This window comes from Lycorma delicatula, chromosome 10, assembly GCF_047948215.1.
Source record: "Lycorma delicatula isolate Av1 chromosome 10, ASM4794821v1, whole genome shotgun sequence".
Classification (NCBI taxonomy): Eukaryota; Metazoa; Arthropoda; class Insecta; order Hemiptera; family Fulgoridae; genus Lycorma; species Lycorma delicatula.
The window spans coordinates 86055246-86080423 of record NC_134464.1 but is presented as its reverse complement, the minus strand read 5'-3'; the positions used below and the strand labels follow the sequence as shown (position 1 = coordinate 86080423).

At 29.9% G+C, this 25178-nt stretch overlaps 1 protein-coding gene across 1 annotated transcript in view; it reads right to left on the bottom strand.

Moving 5' to 3' along the window:
* LOC142331387 (parapinopsin-like) overlaps positions 1–25178 on the bottom strand; it is a 252942-nt gene that overhangs the window by 26140 nt on the left and 201624 nt on the right. Inside the window, exon 3 of the mRNA XM_075377268.1 lies at positions 8913–9108. Within this exon, the coding sequence (XP_075233383.1) occupies positions 8913–9108 (196 nt within the window). The remainder of the gene's footprint in view (positions 1–8912; positions 9109–25178) is intronic.

Below are 25178 nucleotides of genomic sequence, written 5' to 3'. Positions count from 1 at the left end.
TAGCACCGCAACGGATTATTTATTTTTTACACATTTTAATAAATAATTTTTCATTTTTAGATAACTTTTCTGAATAACCGTGAACTGTTAGATCGAGAGAGTATTTGATGCATGCAAATGTTAGCCTTCGACTTACTAAGAAATACCCCGTTTGAATTTTCAAAATGAGATGTTTGTTTGCAGAGATATTATAACAGGCCCCATTGCACCTCCCAAAAATCGCTTTAGGTGCACGCCGTTTGTTACCAGTTGATGGTTATGATCAGTGTAGTCTTCCACGAGGTGCTCGCTTACCTGACCATTCTAGCCTCATACGCAGTCCTCATGGAAAGCCCATTATTGTTGAACAAAAACTTATTTAATATTATTTTATTTACCGTAAATTTTAATTCTATTATTTTATCCCAGCTCAAACAGTGATAGAGACTCACAGCTCACAATTCATTATTTCAATCCATTAAAGTTTATGCTTCAACCGGCTAATCTCCACTACTGCATATATATATTTTTTTTTTTCGAGATGAAATGTATCTAAAAACCTTCTCAGTTATACCAAGAAACATGGGTTAAAATTTGGTCGCGATTGATGGAATAGTATTTTTGTTTACCACGAACAAAGAAAAAACTCTCTCCTCTTTATATAATAGTATTGCTAACTGTGAAGTATTTATTTATACATTGTACCCATACATTGGTAATTCATACATGAAACAAAAGAAAGATTAATTGATTTTTTTTTTTTTTTATTAGCGGAAGTTTATTTAAGATATATACAGAAAATTTAATTTTAAATCCTATTGAAACGGTTTTTATTAAAAACTGACAAACAATTCCGCGGGTTTTCAACGATTGAATTTGAAAGCATAAACACAATACTTAATAATTAATTTTAATAAAATCTTTCTTTATCTGCAAAAAGGAAAAAAACCAAACCAATACTCAAGTAAAATAAATAATATTATAAAATTGTAATATTATCTCTCTATAATATTTTGTATACAATTTTAATAGGATCTTTATCTCATTTATAAAAAAAGAATACATATTTATTAATAATAAACTTTTGTTTCCGAGTTGAAAATAATAATTAAATTTTTTAAAAAAGTACATAAAGAATGACTAAATGAAATGTAATCGCATAGCGCATATCCAATCTAACTGTAGATTTATTTAATTCATACCCTAGGAAAGAAAAAGAAAAAAATTCAAAATCAATAAAAAATCTATATATATATATATATATACAAACAAGTCCGTGACTGAATCATAATCAGTGCCCAGAAAAATCTACTGAAGATAAATTAATGAAAATTTGTATACATGTTCGTCGTACGGTCTAAGTGCATAGAAATAATTTTTTGAAATTCCGATTTTAAAGGTGTAAAATGGAATAACAATGAAATTTACTATGTTTTGAATTTCTCTGTAACAAGTGAAAATATCATCTTGCTTCTTGGAGTGTGTAAGCTTCTTGTAAATATATAAAAACCAATTTCTACGTTTTTGAAATTCCGAGGTTAAAGGGTTAAAATGGATTTTTTTTTTTTTTAAACCCCGCTACATTTTAAATTTCTCGATAAAAAATGAAAGCTATCAACTTGATTTATGTTGTATGTAATCTTCACATGAGTATCTAAAAGTTAATTTCTAGATTTTTTGAAATTTGATTTTGAAAGGGGTCAAGAAAGGTAAAACATTTTGAACAATAATTGTAAATTTTCTCCATTTCCGAATATACTAAACGATATATTCATTATATTTTGACTTGCAAATACTCTTCACATAAATATTTAAAAAAACTTTTCGGGTTTTCCTGAATTTTTATTTTTTATGTGGTGCGTCAATGTACGGCGCGGCGCTTAATCAACACAGCCACTGTCACTGTTGCGGTATTAGCGACACGAAGAGCTGTATCTGTCTCCGGTTACTTGACTAAAAAACATAAATTAAAAAAAATTGACCGCAACGGAATTCGCAAGTAACCATGTAGCGCGAGCCAAGCAGCGATGGGGACTTTAGTGTACCGGCACGTGTAAATTCCAGACCTTTACAGAAACAAATAATAAATTTTTAAACTTAGGAATAATCTATTTAACGATTTAGTGATTGTCCAATCACTAAATCAAACCAATTTTAGTTTAATTTTTCTACAAACTCGTTCAGAAAATTAGTTTTGTCAAATTTAAGTTATTTGGTTATCAAGCAAATAGGAATATTAATGAGTGAGTGAAAGTCAATTAGGAATACACCATTTAGATTTTTAGATCAGTTTGCATACCTTTCCATCCGTGTGATGTGTTGCGTGAAAAATAACATTTTTTAGTGATAGTTTAATCCTGAGGAAAATATACCTATCAAGGTTTAGGTTTCCTAACTCCTATTAATTTTTTAAACCCTTTTAATTTGACTCCTTTGGAGGTTAATTTTTATAATTATTTTTGATTATTTACTCTAAATTTCCTTAGAAATAATTATGTTAACATAATTAATATATTATCATGTTTTAAAAAAATTGGCCTGAAAACGTATTTTCAGTTCGTCTAGGCGTTCTACTGGATGAATCTAGCTGATTTTTACTTCCTTGTACGAAGTAAAGGAAGTACTGTGATCGAAAAAAATTTCCGTTACCAGATTTCAATTGAAATATCCATTTTGACCATTCCTGAATCCATTTTGGCTAGTTTAGGCGTGACGTCTGTACGTACGTATGTTTCTCGCATAACTCAAACACGATTAGCTGTAGGATGTTGAAATTTTGGATTTGGGACTGTTATAACATCTAGTTGTGTTCTTCCCCTTTTGATTGCAATCGACTGAACCAAAAGTGCCCATAAAAAGCCCAAATTATCAAAGAATTAGGATTTTGGACTTTTCCTTATCTGCAGTAATAAATCCTCATTGAGAGCTTTTCAACGATATATCATAAGTAATAATTATTAGATTAGTACCAGAGTTATAGCCAAATACAATTTTAATTAATGAAATATATGGATCTTATAAAAGGAAGGGAAATCGGTTCGATTCAGACTTCATCTCCTTTATTTTTTAACTTATTCTTTTAATTTAAATATATTAAAGTTAATTATTATTAACCTCGCGTGGTAAAAAAACAATTACGATGAATAATTCAATATAATAAAGAAATGAAAAATATATCAGAAGCTTTTAATGAAATAAAATTTTATGTACTTTTCATTTAAAAAAAAAAAATGTGTAAATATAATTTAATTGGCGAATAAGGAAGTCCTATGTTGTTCACATCACATTTTTTGTTTTATTTTGTTCGGAATGACCATCAGGTATGTCATCAAGAGTTAATAGATCCCAAAATTTTGTCTCCTATGAGAAATTCTCATATATTTCTTTACAGAGGAACTTTTTGAGGTTGTTACTCAAAGAAAAATCACTAAACGTCCGTCGATGTTTGATGACATATCTGCCGGCCACTTCGAGCAGAAGGAAAAAAAATCAGTTCGATTCGTCCAGTAGAACGTCTGGGTGGACTGGGAATATTAGCAAAATCTGGATGGGAATTCACAAAAAAAGTGAAAATGAGGTTATGTCAGTTTAAAATAAGTACTGGTCGATGAGATGTCAGTGAAAATGAGTACTGGTCGTTTATTTCTAATTTATTCGTTAGACATCAACTTTATACATATAATTAAAGATATCATTTTGGTGTTTGCAATATGAGAATATTCTTACTTATAATCTGATTATAAACATATATTATCAATAAACGTTTGATGGCGGTAAAAGACCAGACTTGTCAAATAATTGTAGGACCCTGAAATAAGCCATTTGTATATTTGACTGGAAAAAAAATTCAAAAATTGGTCAGAATACTTCCTTGCTCGATATAAAAAATACGCGACTGCTACGAGACTAATAGTGAAGCTGAAGATAATTCAAGAAAAAAGAAATGTCGTGGGTCATAGAAAAACATTTTCTGTATAAAAAAAAACGAAATGTAAATAACTATACCTCTAGGGTTAAATGTATCATGAAGTTATATGCCTATCAATTGCCATTGTAAGCAAAAAAGTGTGATTTTATTCAATTCTTGAAGAGATTTTGTGGTCCTTAGGTATAAGACCTTTTTTTAGCAGCTTTTGCAAGAGCAATCAGTTTCACCGTAGCTAATGTCCCATTAGGTCTAGAAGAAAATCTTTTAAAGTTGTGAACAAAATTTTACACAGATTTTGGAAGAATTTTTTTTTTTTTAGTTCGTCCAAATACTGTTATAAATACTTTTATAAAAAAAAATTACATTTGAAGTAAGAATAATTATCGAAAGTTGATCTATATAAAGAAACTGAATTTAAATTTCGAAAAAAACGATTGCAGTTCAAACAAAAAATGTCAAAAGTATATAAAATATAAAACTAATTTTATATCCATAATCTTCATATTGATTAATATATAGTTTGAAATTTTTAAAAATTTTGGAAGCCGGCATAGATCAAATGTATTTCCTGATAAAATACTAAATGGTTTTTATAGGGAACCATTAATACTTATATTAAAGTTATTTATCATTTAAATTCCGTAGCAGAGTAGTAATGTCTCGTCTTTCATTTGCAAGGTTCTAGTTACTAATCCCGGTCAAGGTTGAAATTTTTTATACGCTATAATCATTTCATGAGATATATCCACGTATGTTCTTTTAGATCATGTGGTGAATTAATTGACAAAAAAACGAGTTTGTTTCTGTTGTTAACTGTAAATTGTTTCCAACGTTTTTATTTTTTTTTTTATTTTCTTACCAGTTCATGAATTGGAAGCCTACACTTTATTTTATCTATTTAGTTGTATTACATTGTAAACATTTTTTAAAATAAGAGATCCGAGGTTCAGAGATTTCTTACGTATGTTCATTTAGTTAGCCAAGTATTTTAATAATTTATTTTAAGAAAGAAATATCTAAAGAGTTATTTAGTATTTTAATGTTACGTCATTTAATTATTCGTATTTTACTTTTTTATTAACTTCCTTCTTCTTACGTTGTTATTTATTTAATAAATTTTATTCGTAATAATTTCATAAATTTTTGATTCTTAATTACCTCCTTTTTAAATTTTTATTACCCTTGTACTTTAAATTTAGATTAAATATATGAAAACTTTCATGAAAGTATAAATTTTTAATAATTAACTTTATATTTTCCACTAAAATCGAATTAAAAAAATTTTTAATTTGAATTGCAGTTGTCTATTCATTTAAGATTTAAACAATTTTTTTATAAAATGAGATTATAACTTAAAATTTAAATGAATATAAAAAAAATGAGTTGTGAAAGAGAAAAGTGAGCTTGAGGTAACTGAAGCAGATTCTACAGTAAAGTTATACAAATAAATACAGCTTAAAATCTTTTTTCGATATTTTTATTCCATACTGTTGAAGTTTATCGTTAATATATTAAATATACTTTATAAATTTTATATAAAAATACATTCGTTGAATTGAATTTTACCACCATTTACTTAATTTTTATTTAAAAATAAAAGTAGAAAGTTTTGAAACATATTATATTTATTAAATTAAAAAATATAAAACAAATTTTAAATATATTTAAAAGTGAAAAAAATAAGTAAAACAATTTAATAATGAAACTGTATCATTTTACAATGCGTTTTTATTTTTAATATTTATTTTTTTTTAATTTGTAACAATAATTAATTACCTATAATTTTTATAAGTAATTTAAATAATAAAAAAAGGCGTTTCAGAGTCTCCTGATATCATTGAGGAAGAAAAATATTTTTTTATCTCGGGAAGAAAGATATGTCATTTTGATAGTATTATTTCTCCTGAATTCAAATATGATATCGGTTTTCCCCATCACGCAAGGTTTCCGAGAGACAGGCATTTATAATTTCAACATTTTAGTACTTTCTGCATTCTTAACTATTCAACATTCATTCACCTTGAAAGTATGAAATGAGAATCTTCTGCTGTATTTCGCCTGTGGAGCATCTCTCTTGATGATCCAACAATAGTCGGCCAGCATATTAAGATTCCATTTGCCTTGATACCTCTTTTCCATAGTTGAAATCACCTGATGAAAGTTTTCACCGTGCTGATCGCTCACTGCGCCAAGATTTTTCAGGAAGAAATCTACATCCCAGTGCAGGAAGTGTACTTTTAAGGACATATTACAAACCAAATTTTTATATGATCGTTGACAATATCATGGTAATTTTCCACCTTTCGATTTCCCAAAAGACTGAGTAATATTTTTGAATGCTTTCCATGCTGCTTTCTCCAGTGGATTCAATAATTTCTCAAACTTTTCATCGTGGATTAGTGAACATATTTGTGGACCCACAAATATTCCTACTTTAATTTTTCCATCACTAACTTTAGGAAACTTCTGTTTTAATTACATGAAATCAGGAGTATTGTCCATGGTCTTGATGAATTTCGTCATTAACCCTAATTTGATATGCAACGGAGATAGATACACATTTTTAAGATTATACAACGGGTCATGATTCACATTTTTCTGTTCAGGAATAAATGATTCGCGTTTATGTCATTCTTTTCTAATGAAATGTTTTTACTGTCCCGACTATTCCATTCACACAAAAAACAACAGTACTTTGTGTAACAAAGAATAAGTGCAGTTACCTTTAAATCACCACAAATATTCCATTCATTCACTGCATATTGAAGTTTTTCCAAAATAAATTTAAAGTTTTCATATGTTTCTTTCATATTAGCAGAGTGAGCCACAGGTACTGATGATAATCTATTGCCATTATTCAGAAGCACAGCTTTTAAACTAACTGTAGATGAATCCATGAACAAGCGCCATTCTGTTGGGTTATGTTCATTACAAAGTATTTCCATAAGAGAAGAAATGTCATACAAAATGAAATGTACAAAATACTAAGCCATTTTCTTCAGAGAAATTGTTTTTAAATTCAGAATGACGATTACGATAAGAACATATGTCTGCTTTCTTTTGAAGAAGATTCCATCTTTTTAGCCGAGAAGCAAGAATTTCCGACTGCTTTTTGGATAGCTGTAAATCTCGTATGAGATCGTTAAGATTTTCTTAAGTCAGTAAACGAGGCTCAGATGAACTGCTTGTTCAAAAGTTGTATCATTAGAATCTGTTTCTTTTCGTTCCTTACTTGTATCAGACTCTGAGCTCTGTTCATCTAACGTCACATGTTCTGGAGGCTTTGGTATGGGCAATTCTTCGCAGTATGTTTTTTAATTATTTATCGTAAAAACTTTTTTACAATCAGAGGTAAATAAATGGGAATAAATCAATATATTTATATTACAAAAAAAAAAATGTTAAAAGAAAAAAAGAGATGAAGTCTGATTCGAATCGGTGTGCCTTCCCCTTGATCCAATTATTTCATTAATTAAAATTTATTTGTCTATAACTCCGGAACCAATGAAAATAACTGCCATTTATCATATATCGTTGAATATTTCTCAATAAGGGCTTGTTACTTCAGTTAAGAAAAAATCCAAATTGTTTTGGATTTTGGGCTTTTTGGACACTTTTGGTTCAGTCGATTGCAATCAGAAGGGGAGGTGCACAACTAGATTGTACAACAGTCCTAAATACAAAATTTCAACAATCTACAGCTAATCGTTTTGAGTTAAGCGAGATACGTACGTACGTACGTACGTACAGACGTCACGCCGAAACTAGTCAATATAACACTGGGATGTTGTACTTGGCTATAAAAGTCTTGATAGACAATGCAGTGTGCCGGGGCGTTGTTCTGATGAACCCATGAGTTTTCTTCCACAGGTCGGGTCGTTTTTTTCTTTTTATTTTTAAAAAGTTGAGCAAGGACCTTGAATAAAAACCAGAATAGTTAACCGATGGTCAGATCGTATCACATTACCAGTTTTTTAAATATTTTTATCCGTTTTTGATGTAGAAGAGCGACCCGGGTGAACATCATTTTCAACATCTTATCGACGACCTTGAAAACGCTTAAACCACTCAAAAACCCGCGCACGTGATAAACATTCATCACCATATACTTTTTTTTTAATAAAAAATAAGTTTCAGTAGCGGTTTTTTCAAGTTTCATGTGAAATTTCACGACTACTCTAATAAAACACATAATTTTTTCGGCAAAACAAAAAAAAACAGATGTTATCCAAATGAAGGCCACGGCCAGAATAATATGTCTACAGAAACTGCAGTGGCAGCAATCGAAAGAGAATGCTTCACGCTACACAGATATCCGTCATACGCATTTGGCGCATGCACAGTTTTTCTATAGCAGCATTAGTCTCGTTAGTTAATAGCCACACTTCATATAACAATATTTGATCAGTTAATCACTTAGACATCTGTAAGATTTATTTTTAAAAAATGAAAAATGTCAATTAAGTTCAACGAAAAAATACTTAAAAAAAATTATTTTTTTCAGTTTTATCCCTCAAGAAAATTTTAGTAATGAAATAAATTTGGAAGAGTTAAAAGGAAAGTGACTTTGAAATGAAATAAAATTACCCTCGATTCTTTATCTTTATATTATGAAGCGAGTAATAATGTTTCAAAACTGTCGATCGAGATATAGCGCGCTAATTATATCATTGCCGTCCTCCGTGACGCGAGTGGTAGCGTCTCGGCCTTTCATCCGGAGATCCCGGATGAAAATTGCAAAAAATTGAACCCGGAGATCCCGGGTTCGAATCCCGGTCAAACATGGCATTTTCACACACGCTACAAATCATTCATCTCATCCTCTAAATTAATACCTAACAGTGGATCTGGAGGTTAAACAAAAAATCATTATTTTTCGTTTCAAATTATTCAACTAAACTTTTTTTTATTATTCAGTCTTCTGTTAAAAGAAATTATTAGAATAATTTTTAATAATAATATATATGTAATAATATGTAATTTATTAATTAAAATTAAATTTTACCTTATATTAGCTGATTCATTGACGTAGTCTCCCCAGCCGAATAATGGTGGAGCTGTTAAACATACGGCGTAAACCCAGATGCCGAAAACCATCATTCCTGCGTTTTTATGACTTAAATGGTGCCTATGAAACGGCCTGGTGATCATTAAATATCTTTCAAATGCTAGCACTGTCAATGTTGTTATTGAAGAAATTCCTAAAAATACATGTACAGAAAAACAAAAGAACAAAATGACATATCATTAATATACAAATATTTTAAAAATATAATTTATTTTAATTACTTATTTTTATAGCGATTTAAAATAATTTTTTATATTAAAGGTGAAAAAAGGTAATTAATAATAGGATATTCAGAATAGTTTTATTTATAAGTGCTGTTATACTTGTAAATCTTAATTTAGAATTTAACCTTCATTTAGATGTTAAGTGGAAGAAAAGGAGGTATGTACGAAGAATGTTTGATAAATCCGTTAAAATAAATAAGAACCAACTTTTAGGAAAAATCTATTTTTATTTCTAAATGTAATCTCCTTCCAAATACAATCGGTTCAAACATTTTCAAATTTTTCGGTCCCATTGTTACAGAATGATTTATCCAAGTCTTCAAATAGGCATATATTTAAACAATAACTTATTATTTCTCATAGATCTCTTTCTACCAAGCCACAGATTCCACATGTGTCCACATCAGATCACAGATGTGTCCACAGATTCATATATGGTCAAAAGTTTGAAGAGGGGTTGAAGATGAATTTCATTAATTGGAAGAATTTTGATGTTACAAACTCAGGGTGACCTGGTGGATTGTCTTGGTAGAAAATAAGTTTATTTTTTAAGAAATGTATTAATGTTTTTCTTTATTTCCTCATTTATATGATCTAGAAGATACAATATATTTCCCAATTATCGTTTTACCTTCAATCAATGAAGGTTATACCACAAGCATACCAAAAGATAATGGTCATAATTTTTCCTTCTGATGGAACAGTTTAAATCTTCTCTGAGTTCCCCGGATACATTTTACTGTTTTTAAATTTTTCTTAGTTTTAGGTCGGTAGCGATATCCCTTTCTTTTTTTTCTGTTCCCTGGGTCGGATCGTCATTCAAGCAATTCTCAACCCAAGCACCCTGTCACTTTTACCGTAGCGATATACCCAGATTTCTTGAACTGTTATGAAATGGTCCAAAGATTCCTTTCAATTACATTGAAACAGCCACATACCTGGGCTTAGAAATGTTTACTTGTTCTTTTCATAAGATGGGTGGAAACACATCACTCATCTGGTAATCATTTTTACAAGTTTATATATATACAGAGTGTTTCCAAATTGGTGAGCTGCTTATACTTTTTCGGATTCTACTTTTAGTAGAATATCATTAGATAAAATGGCAATTTCTCCTTCTTTCTCCACCAGTCCACAATTTTGTTATTCTTGTATAAAAGTTTTTATCTCAAGTTCGGATAGATTAATCACATTAATATTTGGTAAGCGTCTTGGTAATAACGTTAAAATTAGCAAAAAATCAGGACTTAAATAACTTCGCAAATTACAAAATAGCGGCCATGTTTATTTTTCAATCCGTTATATCTCCATAAATATTGTAATATTGTTATAATGTTTTATCAAAATTTATGTTATTATGATGTAATTTTGTGTCATAATTATTAGGTCTATTATTGTGAGAAAATTATTACTTAATTTGATACTAATTTATAATACTAGAATTAACAATAAATAAAGACAGTTAATATTTAATCGATTTGAACGTAAAGTGGACATGAAAACAAATACAAAATTACATCAATTTTCTGCCATAACTCGGTTATTTGTAAACCGATTTTAAAAAATAAAATATAATTTTGTTCAAAATAAAAGGCTTAATATTTCAGCAAAACATAAATTTTGATAAAACTAATATTTATGGAGATATATAACGAATTGAAATATATACATGGCCGCCATTTTATAATTTTCGAAGGTATTTAAGTCCTGATTTTTAGCTAATTTTAAAAATTTGCTACCAAGACGCTTATCAAATATTAATGTGATTTCTCTATCCAAAATTGAGATACAAATTTTTATATAAAAATAACACAATGGCGGACAGTGGGAGAACGAAGGATACATTTCCGTTTTTCGTAAGGATATTTTTTGTTTAGTTTTACAAGTAGAATCCGAAGAAGTATAGCCAGCCCTATAAAAACACCTGTATATATATGTACATATATTGCACCTATTTATTTGAGTTGTTTATTGTCTTGTGATCTCATGCATTTTCAACACTCTATCTTCATCACTATATCATGGACATTTTTAGTGTTCTTTGAAGTTTTAATTTAACAGGCTGTTCTGCTCACAGACCAGCCAAAAATAATCAGAAGACTTGTAAACTGTAATGAATACCAATAATTAATCGGCTTGGCTTTAGTTTTTTGTAACGTTTTTTCTTTCAAAATTAGTGTTGTTTTACTAGATCAAATTTTCTTTCGTCAATTTTTCACTAATCGCAATACCTGATACACTCGAATGGCTTTTAATAAACAAAATTATGAATATATCAAATTAAAGCTTAATGTATTCTCCTACCGGTGATGCGGGAAACTAAAAAATGATTTCAACAAAGTATTATGAACGCCATCTTTTTACTTTAAACAGATTTATCAAATCAATCCTATATGAATGAGTAGCAAAAGAGGTATTATATTTAAAAACACTGTAACTTTTGATGGTTCAGAAATGAGATACTCCATTTTACACAATAGGATCAAACTATGTATTAATCTATCATTCTACGTATGATATTAGAATATATATCGTAAGGAAATATAAAATATATATATTCCTTACGTAATATATTACGTAAGGAAAATATAAAATTTATTTTTTTACTAAGGAATAAATAAAGAACTAGTTATCATTAAATGTAACATTTTATTTCTTAGGTTTTCAAAATGTGTTGGTAACGATGATTGGAAGACAATTACTTTTTGTGAGAATGAGAACACTGTCTACTGGCATTCTGGTTTATAAGGTGAGTCAAGAGTAATTTGATTCTCTATGTCACCATAATTTTTATTTTAATTCATTTTGTATGTATCCCAATTTATTTACTTTCTGCTAAAAATAATTTATCAGATTAATCTATTTAAACTTGTTTATACTGATTGTAAAACCAAATAATTTGAACTTGGTTATTTTAAATTGATTTACCTGTAGCTCTGTTTTTTTATGTTACATAAAGCCTAGGAAACATTTGAGAGTTATCCTCTGCAAGTTTATGGAAATACGTCTTTAAATATACAATACACGTAATGTATTCTGCTTTTAGTTTTAGTAAAAGTTGTCAGAAAATGTTTATAAAATAGTGATCAGTTACTTTTTTCTATGTAAAGTATATAGTTCTCAGATATTAGTTTCTACCTAGTCATTAAATCTCCCAAATATTTACTTGTTTTGTTTATTAATAATAGAAAATTTTCCGATAGTTAATATCAATTGCTTTTCTTTGTTTTATTTTTAATAAACTTCAAAATTTTTACAATTGTATATTTAATTTCTGCTGACTTAATTCAAACCAATTTGTTCAGAATAAAATTCTCTACAAGTTTTTCGATTTAACAAAGTTATTTTACGACAAACATTAAATAGCGTGTTTTTCTACTTTTTTTTTGTTTACCCAGTATTTCAAGAAAATAAATGAAAATATTATTCTTAGATCTATTGTTATTTTTCAATTTTTATATACAAACTACTAAATTTACCTGTAACTTTGTTTTCAAAAAAAATTATAGTTGGCTTAATTTTACCGTTGGCACAGAAATCAGGACGAAATCATTCGTCAGTAAATTCTCGCTAACGAAGCATGTCCGAACCTACTGGTGATAATAAAAACCTTGTTATTTTATTTCACCAGTAGACCATATCCTGAAATTTCGTTACATTATTCGTGAATTGCCCTCCTTGTTTATAAACAGTGTATATAACTATAAAGAATGGGATCAAACTGAGAAATTCTTTCTTTTATTTTGTTTGCAAAATTAACGAAAACGAAATATTGGTGTCTATTATAAAAGAGCTGTATTAAGGACTAATTAATGTAAAATTTTCTTTAATATTTAATTTCATTAAATTTGTTTAAAAATATTTGGAATCAATTTTTAGTCTGATTTTAAAATTTTATTAACTTTATGTTATTAACATAATTAGGGAACAATATAGTATTAAAATGAAAAATAAAAGTGTATGTATACTCTTTATACAACAATATTTCTTTGATCATAAAATGTAAATTTTGTTTAGAATTAAGACTCTTCAAGATATTGGTTGCTGTAGGGATTTATGTTTGTACTTTAGGGTATTATTAGAAGGGAGAATGATCATCCCTAGTTTAGTTGAATGTGTTCAATAATCAAATTTTTATTGTTTTTTTTAATGCAGATAATAAATCTCCTTTAAAAAATTGTAATAAACACTAAAACAAATCCCATAAAACTAGATGATGGTAGAAAATTTACATTTTAAAATTACTTAATTTTCTTATAAATTCTCAATTTTCTTGGGGGTATAAGACATTAATTTTTTAATATTTTAAATTTAGTTAAAATATAATGGAAAATGTATACCTTTTTAAACTTAAATTCCAGATTAGTTGGGTTCTTTTATCTCATATTTTTGTTAAAAGAAAATTACTTACTTTACCGTAGAGTTTTATTGCTTTTCTCTATTCCTTCACTCCATGTATTTTTTGCTGTTGCAAGAAAAATATTATATACGATTTTAACCATATGCTCTTATATAAAACAGGTAGTCTGGTACTTGCAACATCCGATATCAGTACTTGACGGGAAAATGTTAAGATGAGAGACATAAAAAATGTATAAAGAACGAGCGAGTCAAAAGTCTGGAAATCCCACAAAAACTTTAAAACCGTTCCAGATAGATTACTGTAGCTATCAGGATAAGGTATCGGTCAACTACTTTATTTTTTTGATAAGAAATAGAATTTCAACCCCTTCTTTGGGGTTGCCCAGGGATTGTAAATCAAATATTTTAAATGAAATACCCTTTGTACGATATATCATTTTAAAGGTATCGTTAAGGCAAGAAAACTGGTATAAATAAAAATTGGTGCGATATCTATACTCAAAATGGTGGCAAGATAAAGTTTGGCTTTTGAAAAATAATCATTGATAATTTAAGGAACTGTTATTACAAATAAATAAATTTATAAAAAAAAAATTAAATGGGTATTATCGATTATATTTATTTAAAAACTATATATATATATATATATATATATATATATATATATATATATATATATATATACAGTATCAGGATAACGTTTGCTTATTTACTTCATTTTAATAAATGTTTGAAATGTCCTCCTTCTATTGTTTGACAGTGTGCTAGTCGGTTGTTATAGTATAATACTGCATTATTCAATGATTCCCTAGTGATATTTTGTGCTGATTGTAGAATTTTGTTTGGTAAATCCACAAAACCCATAGAACTCCAGGTTTTGGAATGCTGGCTTAGCTTTCAGGGCATGGAACGGGGTGATGCTTCTGAAGTGGTTATACAGGCATGACAGCGTAAATGGAGTCAACATGAGGGGGCTATGTGGACAAAAAGGTTGATTTCAGACATTAGCCAATGGGTCAAACGAAGGCATGGCGAGGTCAGCTACTATGTCTCTCAGTTGTTCTCTGGACATGGAAATTTCGAGCAATATTTATTCCGCTTTGGCAAAACAAGCTCTCCACGTTGTCGGTACTGTGAACGCGATGACACAGCTGAGCATACAATATTTGAATGCGATAAATGGACAACAAGGGACGGCATAGTCGGACTCGGTTCCTGCCCTGGGAATTTGAGGCAGGCAATGTAAAGAAAACAAAAAGAAAAGATCCGACCGGGGGGGCTGACCGACCGTGCCGGACATACAATCGGTGGGTGGGGAGGCCTCTTTTGAGTAAAAGGACACTTCCTCGGGCTGCGTATACTTAATTGGATAACCGGCCCGAGGGAGTAGGGGGAAAAAAAAGAAAAAAAAAGGCCGAATGAGCAATAGTGGAGAGTTTTATAGTGTATTCAGCAAAGATTGCTGACGGGATCTAGAGCTCTGCTTGGATTTCTCTTTTATTCTATTTTTGTTTTATAAATTATGTTTTTGTTGTCCTTTGTTTTGTCTTGTTTCATTGTTACTGTGTTATTGTTCCGTGTGATATTTTTGTGTTTCGTGTTGATTGGTGAACTCACTTTTTCCCTTCTACGGGTAAGTGGTTCAATTCCTTTGTTAGTTAGGTATTTTCAGTTTTGCTTAAGGCTCGGTGAGATGTGTTTTGTTTTGAGTTCATTAAATAGTAGTACACCGATGGGAATGTCACTCGTGGCATCTTGGCCGAGGCGGACTGGAATGTGTCAAAAGCCGAGGTTTGGAAGATGACCTCCGGTAAAGCCCATAAGGGCTCGGAACGGGGATGTGTCGGAGGGTCTCTTCCCCTACAGAATCAGGACCTATTTAAGCCGTTAAAAATTGGATTTTGTTAGTCAGTTATTACAAAAAAAATCCGAAAAACCGTTAAAAATGGCCCTTTTTTGGAAAGCCAATATTTATTGCAAAAATATTTTATTTACTATTTTTTACACAGTAACAGTAATTTTTTTTATAACAATAAATGTAATTTCTTTATATATATATAATATATATATATATCTACGAGTATATAAATTACGTTTTATATGAATGGTATTTCCATACCTCTCATACCTTACAATGTAAAGAAAATGCATTTTCTCTTCCCGCTACCTCTCAATGCTACCGGAAATAATACCTACTTTTATTAAAAACGTCGGTTAAAAAAATTCCTTTATGCACGCCTGAAGGCGGAGGTAAATTTCACCGGTAATAAATAGGGGGTAAAAAAGATTTTCACCGTAAAATTAATAAAAACTCCAAATTTACTTAATACGGCAATGGTTGCATGTGAAAAAATGTTTCCCATGTTTAGCATACGACAAGACATCTTGGTTATCCTTTGCCGTAAAGGTTAGTCATATCAAAACTTATTACAGACAAAAGTGTTAGGTAATATTTAAAGGAATAACGATCACTTTAAACCGATTCGATACTGTATCTATTAAGGGAGGTATGATGTTTTTGTATTCAAACCTCATTTTTTCCTCCCCCTGGGCCAGTGGTTGGCGATATCAAAAAACTTTACTTATATAAGTTTTAGGCCCTTATCCAAAGATTAGTAGGGACTTTAAACAAATTCGATATTTTGCTTAATAAAAAAGTTATAGTAATATTTTGTTTTTTGATAAAGCCATTTATCCCTATGGTCCGATTTCGGCCGTTAATAAACTTGACCGAGATTTTGGGTCGAGTTTTTTTTAGGGAACAATTTGAAAGTAATTGGTGCAAAATTATGGCAGTTATCGTGCCCATAAGAAAGTGAGACTGGTGGTTTGGGTGTCGAAATTTTCCGGAAGTCGAATCATGGTATCCATTACAATAAGAAGCTTTCTTATGAAATCTACTTAAAAGTAAAATATACAATGATTGTATTGTTGGCTTAGGACGACAGTATTGAATTATAAAATCAACATATATATTTGTATATAGATTAAAATATTTTTGTACGGATTACGGCTCTAGAACCTGTACAGATTAGAAATATTAGCCCGAGGATGAAAAAAGGTTAAAATCAAAAGTTTTAAAGATAGTGAAAAAAATGTTTTAAAGTTTTTTAATTATAGCTTGTAAAACGTTCTTGCAGCCAATATAAATTTTATGATATGAAAAATAAATGTCGTAACATATAATAAAAATTGTTATATAAAGGAAGTTTTATAAATTTAAAAAAGTTTTTAAAATTAAAAAACTAATAAATCTAAATAAAAAATAGTAAATCTTTTTACGTTATTTTAACTTCGTTTATTAAATTTAATGACGCAGATTTATAATTTCGAAATCATGTTTAACATAAAAGTACATTAATATAATTATAATAAAAATAAAATTTTATAAATGTTATAAGATAAATAAATTTTAAGACATGGAAGAAAATTAATCGTTTGTTATTTTTAAATAAAATTTTATTTATTTTTGTTAAGTTCTTTAAGAATCCAATATATATATATATATATATATTTTTTTTTTTGTCTTCAGTCATTTGACTGGTTTGATGCAGCTCTCCAAGATTCCCTATCGTTTCATTTCAGTATACCCTCTAAATCCTACATCCCTAACAATTTGTTTTACATATTTCAAACGTGGCCTGCCTACACAATTTTTTCCTTCTACCTGTCCTTCCAATATTAAAGCGACTATTCCAGGATGCCTTAGTATGTGGCCTATAAGTCTGTCTCTTCTTTTAACTATATTTTTCCAAATGCTTCTTTCTTCATCTATTTGCCGCAATACCTCTTCATTTGTCACTTTATCCACCCATCTGATTTTTAACATTCTCCTATAGCACCGTATTTCAAAAGCTTCTAATCTTTTCTTCTCAGATACTCCGATTGTCCAAGTTTCACTTCCATATAAAGCGACACTCCAAACATGCACTTTCAAAAATCTTTTCCTGACATTTAAATTAATTTTTGATTTAAACAAATTATTTTTCTTACCGAGGGCTCGTTTAGCTTGTGGTATTTGGAATTTTATATCGCTCCTGCTTCGTCCATCTTTAGTAATTCTACTTCCCAAATAACAAAATTCTTCTACCTCCATAATCTTTTCTCCTCCTATTTTCACATTCAGTGGTCCATCTTTGTTATTTCTACTACATTTCATTACTTTTGTTTTGTTCTTGTTTATTTTCATGCGGTAGTTCTTGCGTAGGACTTGATCTATGCCGTTCATTGTTAAACTAATTGTTCTGTATTCTTCACATTTATCTACCCCTGCTTTCTTTGGTATCATGACTATAACACTTTTTTTGAAGTCTGACGGAAATTCCCCTTTTTCATAAATATTACACACCAGTTTGTATAATGGCCTTTCTGCCATTTAAATCTTTAAATGCTCTCTTAAATTCAGATCTCAGTATTGTTTCTCCCATTTCATCCTCCTCAAGTTCCTCTTCTTCTCCTATAACACCATTTTCTAATTCATTTCCTCCGTATAACTCTTCAATATATTCCACCCATCTATCGACTTTACCTTTCGTATTATATATTGGTGTCCCATCTTTGTTTAACACATTATTAGATTTTAATTTATGTACCCCAAAATTTTCCTTAACTTTCCTGTAAGCTCCGTCTATTTTACCAATGTTCATTTCTCTTTCCACTTCTGAACACTTTTCTTTAATCCACTCTTCTTTCGCCAGTTTGCACTTCCTGTTTATAGCATTTCTTAATTGCCGATAGTTCCTTTTACTTTCTTCATCACTAGCATTCTTATATTTTCTACGTTCATCCATCAGCTGCAATATATCGTCTGAAACCCAAGGTTTTCTACCAGTTCTCTTTATTCCGCCTAAGTTTGCTTCTGCTGATTTAAGAATTTCCTTTTTAACATTCTCCCATTCTTCTTCTACATTTTCTACCTCATCTTTTTTACTCAGACCTCTTGCGATGTCCTCCTCAAAAATCTTCTTTACCTCCTCTTCCTCAAGCTTCTCTAAATTCCACCGATTCATCTGACACCTTTTCTTCAGGTTTTTAAACCCCAATCTACATTTTATTATCACCAAATTATGGTCGCTATCAATGTCTGCTCCAGGGTAAGTTTTGCAGTCAAGAGTTGATTTCTAAATCTTTGCTTAACCATGATATAATCTATCTGATACCTTGCAGTATCGCCTGGCTTTTTCCAAGTGTATATTCTTCTATTATGATTTTTAAATTGGGTGTTGGCAATTACTAAATTATACTTCGTGCAGAACTCTATAAGTAGGTCCCCTCTTTCATTCCTTTTGCTTAGCCCGTATTATTCACCCACTATATTTCCTTCCTTGCTTTTCCAATGCTTGCATTCCAATCTCCAACTATTATTAAATTTTCATCTCCTTTTACGTGTTTAATTGCTTCATCAATCTCTTCGTATACACACTCTACCTCATCATCATCATGGGCGCTTGTAGGCATATAGACGTTAACAATCGTTGTCGGTTTAGGTTTTGATTTTATCGTTATTACAATGATTATATCCCTATGCGTCTTGAAATACTCCACTCTCCTCCCTATCTTCTTGTTTATCACGAAACCTACTCCTGCCTGCCCATTATTTGACGCTGAATTAATTAATATAAAATATATATATTTAAATTAAATCTTGTAAAAAAATAATTATATATATTAGATTACATTTTTCTTCAATAATTTAAAAACATTTTCGTTGTTTTAAAAGGAACAAGTATTTTTATCCCCCATTCTTTTCAATATTAAAAGGAAATTTTTAAAAAGATGTTGGATGTTGATCACGAAGGAATAAGTAGTATTTTTATCTATAATTTAAATGAAACGAGTGACAGTAGTACTAATTGTAGCTTAGAAGAATTTCAGTCGCTATTAAAAAGAATGAAAGATGTAGATGATTGCTACGGATTACAATTGTACATTAAAAGAGATGAAATATGCGGTAGTTAAGTAGTCATAGAACCCACGGCGATGGCCTTTTCATCGGTAATATTCCTATTTAACCAGTATCAAGTCTTAAATACTTGGAACGGTGATTGTTTGACGGTTCGGATTACGTATTACAAATAAAGAATAGTATAGTGAAAAGCCAAATCAGCTTTTCTGCTAACGAATAAGAATAGTTGTATTTAGCTATAAGTTTTGTTTAAATCTGAGATAGAAAATCATCACGCTTCTCTGCATCTTAGACTTTATCGAAGAATTACTAAAGATGTTTGAGGCCTCTTAAAAATAACAGAAATCATAAACTTAAATCTCTCACAGTCAACAAAATACGCGAAAAAAAAGGTTATTAGTAAACAAATAATATTTGAACATGATTACGGAAAAAATATATTTAACTTTTTTCACTAAAAACTAGGTGAAAAACTTAAAACCGAGCCGACACGAATTGCAGTTGAGTGTCACCTTTAACGCTGCTTCGTTGGTGCTACTTCTAACACTTCTATTGGTTGTCTATGTTACTACAGCCTATTGTTATCATTTATAAACTGTTCATGCTTCAGTTTATTGTTTCGGTTTTTGTAATTGCAGTTTTTCAAAATAGCGTTATTCGATCGCAGAAAGAGTTGCTAAAGCGGCAGTCTATGTACATTTTAAATCTTTCTAAAATAACGCTTCAAATATTTGTGGAAAAATATCCGTATCACAGCAAAGAGTATCATATAAGATCTGGCTAAAACATGATGTAAAGTTTCAAACGCAAATCGAAATAGGCTCCTTCTTATAGGGCTCAAGAGACACAGCCGATATTTAAATAATTTTTACCGGTTCCAAAAAATCTATTTAATAAGTTATCACACCCAACTGTTGTAAAAAAGACTTTTCGTAAATTACCTAATGATTTAAATCTGAAACCCTATCGTGTAACAATATTTAATAGATGTATTTTGGGGCCGACTTTTTGAATATCGTACAATTTTCGACGAATTTTTCGCTCAGTACGATTCACTAGTACGCGTTCTAGCGGATTTTACAGAATAAATAACTGTGGTCTCCACGTTGCCCTGATTATTGTAGTAAAGATTTTTTCCTTCAGGGCTATTTCAAGGGGAGAGTTTATGAATAAAATCCTCAGTAAAATCCACAAGCTCAAAACTGGATCGCTCCACTCACTTTGAATTTTTTTTTGTAAAATTATGTTAAATATGTTTGCTAATGTAAATGCAAAATCTAATTTAATTAACGTTTGAATTTTTTCATTTCATTCATAAAATGTTATATGTTGCGGCTGTGTTTACTTTGTAGCGGATTAGGTTTTAAATTGCTCACTCGGTATTTAAAAATATATTTAAATAAATAAGTTTTGTTGCCAACCAACAGATTTTAGGAGAAACGGAATAATTCATTCTATTTTAGTGAATGAGATTATCTTTTCTCTTATCGAACACTACAACTTTTAATCTTAATTATAAGGTTTTTAATTTATTTATTATAGTAAAAAAAAAATATCTGTTCTGAAGAAACAGAAATATATACGAAAGCACTCAACCGTAATAAAAAAAGAATAAAAACCATTAGTGAATAAATGTTTCAATTAATTTTAATTATATATATCCTACCCTTCTAAAGGGCATTTGTGTGTGCGTGTCCTTAGCTTAGCACCGGAATGTACCGATCACTAGCGGAAAATCCCGATTCGTTAGTACATTTCTTGTGGTGGTCAGGTGTATACAAGTTATGTTATTATATATCGATATATCGCATATACGTCTATATATATTAATAATATATTTTTTATTTATTTATGTGATTGTTTTTCTTCATAATAAAGTGAATTATAACCTAAAAACAGGCATCGGAATATACCGATAACTAACGGAAAGTTCCGATTCGTTAGTATCAATTTCTAGAGATAAGTTTCTACTCGTAATTTAACTTTAGTTATATCAATTTTCATCATTCAAAAAATAATGTTTTTACACAAGAAGTAATCAACTTTGGACAATTAATAATCCCATTACAAGACCCCGCCTGCCAGCAGGCTCTAGCTGCGGAGGGCGCGCCATAGGCACGTCCACCGCAGCTAATATATATATATATATATATATATATATATATAATGTTTCTTTAATTCTGTACTTGGCGGATTGGCTGGAAAAAAAATAATTTTCAATATATATATATATATATATAAATTAATATTTAAATAGATTCCAAGATTCTTTTGTTACGCGAATGAAAATTGGTATCAATTTACGTGTATGCTGTAACTTCTACTTTATATCTAAAGAGTATTTTAACCTACAACCATAAAAAGTACTACGAGAGCGTCTGTATTAGTGGAATCGATTTTACTGAATTTTTGGAAAGAATGAAAGATAATTAATGAAGAGATATTTAGAGTACAATATCTTGGAGAGGGTTATACCTACTGAAGAGTTTACTTCTACGTTTGTTATTCAAAATATTAATATTAGGAGAAATAATTTGTGACTGCAGTTCCATAGAATATATATATTCCTTGAATTTATACAAAAATAAATAAACAATTAATTAAAAAATTTGATTTTTCTATTTTTAAAGTTCGATTACTGACATTAAACTTTTAATAAATATATAAATGATTCGTTATCGGGTAAAAATAATTTTCGAAGTTTATCCCAGAAATATAGCCATGACCTAAATTTTACAATATTTATAAATTAATTGTTTAACGTATTTTTATTTGACCCACTTTTAACTACGTTTTTCGTGTTAAAATTTCCTTCCGCAGCATTATGTTTTACCTAATTTAAAAACTTTTTTATTTCATTATTTATATTTTGATAAGGAAATAAGTAAGGTAGTAAAGATAATAAGAAATGTCAACTTTCTCACTAGGGGAAACTTAAATTTCAAATGTATGCAAATACTGGGAAAGTTTACCGGTAGTGCTATCATTTTCTTCTCTTTCTAAGACTAAATACATTTTCCTTGACTCCAATCTGTAACAGCATGCTAGAAACGAATATAAGTAATACACGGGATTCGTAATTATTTTTTTATTTTTAGTTGCATCAATATGCTTTCTTTTTTAATAACAATTAATTAATTAATTTCTAATCCACTGTCACAGAATTAAAATTGGTTATTAATTATTCATAAGACTTTATATTATGATTCCTATCTATTTTATTTTTAATTCAAAGAAAAAGCTGACAAGAAAATTTGTAATACTTTCGTGGCATTAGTTATTTATTATTATGAACTGGAAAAATTAAAATAATCAATAAAAATTTTAAGAAATTCAAAATATCTATATTTTTATTTGCTCCGCAACTCCAGTGTTGCCCCAAAGTACCAAAGTATATTTTTTTGGAGTTACTTGCACTACTACTATCCTACTACCCTTTGTTTTTTTTTTAGCCTCGGGGGCTACCGTTAGGTATTGCTTATGAGATGAAATGACAATTTTGTAGCATTTGAAAATGCAAAACCTGATCGGAATTCGTTTGCAACCGGGATCTACGGATGAACGGCTACATTCTAACACTCGCGCCATGGAGGCCTTTTTTTCCTTTTTAGCCACCGGGAATTACAGTCAGGTATTACTTCAGAGGATGAATGAGGATGATATGTATGAGGGTAAGTGAAGTGTAGTCTTGTACAGTCTTAGTTCGACCATTTCTGAGATGTGTGGTTAATTGAAACCCAACCACCAAAGAACACCGGTATCCACGATCTAGTGTTTAAATCCGAGTAAAAATAACTGACTTTACTAGGACTTGAACACTGAAATTCTCTATTTCCAAATCAGCTGATTTGGGAAGACACGTTCACCACTAGACAAACCCGGTGGGTATGCGCCACGGAGGCCGGCGGACAACTACTATACCTAGGAAGACATTAAATAAAATACGCAATAAATAAAAATATACCTTTTTCGATTTTGATGGAATGGGGAAAATTTTGGGGCAAAATTCTTTTAACAATGGATAAGCATGATGACATGTAAAAGTGGTATAAAATAGGATTCTGTTTCTAAAATTTTGAAAAAAATTGACCCCAAAAAACTATCTACCCTGGTGATATTGATTCCAGAATTTCCCCCCAGACTCTCTTCAAACTTCCACTGTCTGTAAAATCCTTCAACAAGATCGGTTAATCCAGTCAAAAGTTATTAAGCTTTAAAAACACACGTACATAAGTACGTACGAGTAATATTTCCTCTTTTTTTTTGGTTTTTCTGGTGCCTGGGTCATGAAATGCAAAAACCCATTCCCCATTTTTTTACTGATTACCATACTTTTCTTCTTACAGCATAAATCTAGGGTTATGATGCCAGGAAAGTAAAAATAACACACACTCAATTAAACTTCACCTCTTTCCTGCTAATTTTGTTATTCCTCTATCACATAATACCGATAGACCCTGTTTAACGGAAATTGTTGAATGAATATATTTAACTAAGATTAAAATTTACACATTTTAATCTGAAAATAATTTTATTCGATAATGAAATGTTGTTCTTACGAAATCTAATTAGGAAAATAGTGGCCTATATTTACTCGCTGCTAAATGTTTATATTATTTTTTGCTGAAGTACAGTAACTGGAAAAATCTATTATGATGCATATAAAATTAAAAAAAAAAAATTGCAAAATTAAAAATTACTTCTAATTTTCAGAATTATAAAAAAATATTTTCGTATCCAAAATATAAAATATTTTCATTTAAAATTCCATTTTACATGGCGGAGTGGTAGGATCTTGGCTTTTTTATCCGTTAGTCCTGGGTTCGAATCCCGATTAGGCGTAGCATATTTCATACTCTACACAAAATTTAATTTCCATATTCCCGCGTAAAAACTTCACTGCAAGTTTCTATAGTGAATTAATTCATCAAGCAGAAAAATAAATACATAGAGACAAAGAAAACACTTAGTAGATACATCCTAACATTAGTTTCAAGTCGCTTAGTTCAAGTATTCGAAGAATATTGTTGCAGAAGACTTACTTTACCATTCGTACAAGTTGTAAATCGTCCAGGAACTGAAACCAAATGATCACGTAATGCACCATAAAAATCTTTATTAATAACTATGTATGTTACTTAATAACTATGACTACCTAATAACTATGGATGTACCTTAGCGGATTTGTTAATAAACAAAATTTTCGTTTTGGGCATAAGAGAATCCTATACCACCACCCTCTATACAACAAAAAGGTTATTATGTGGTGTAGTGTTTCATCATTTGGCATAACCAGCCGTTATTTTTTTAAAAAAAAAAGAGGTTGGCTTCAAGACTATAGTCACATCAGATCAATCGATACGTTGTCACGCTGAAAAAACTTTGGTGCACAAAAACTACAGACACTTTCACAAGTTACTGACAACGCTTGGTTTCAACAAACTGGATCAAAATCACTCACAGCACGAATATTAGAATATATAAGTTAAGAAATGTTGACATTCCATTCCACGGTCTCCTGATACTGTCATATGGATGACTAAAGTGGTCCAATGTGGCTTCAAAAGTAAAAAATTAAAAATAAAATAATGTTTTTAGTGTAATTTTTACATAAGAATATTTAGTTTTCAAAATTTCCCGTATTTCTGAAACACTCTTTATAAACTGATAATTCAAGGAAAAGTTGTTGGAAGCCGGAAAATTGTTGTAAAA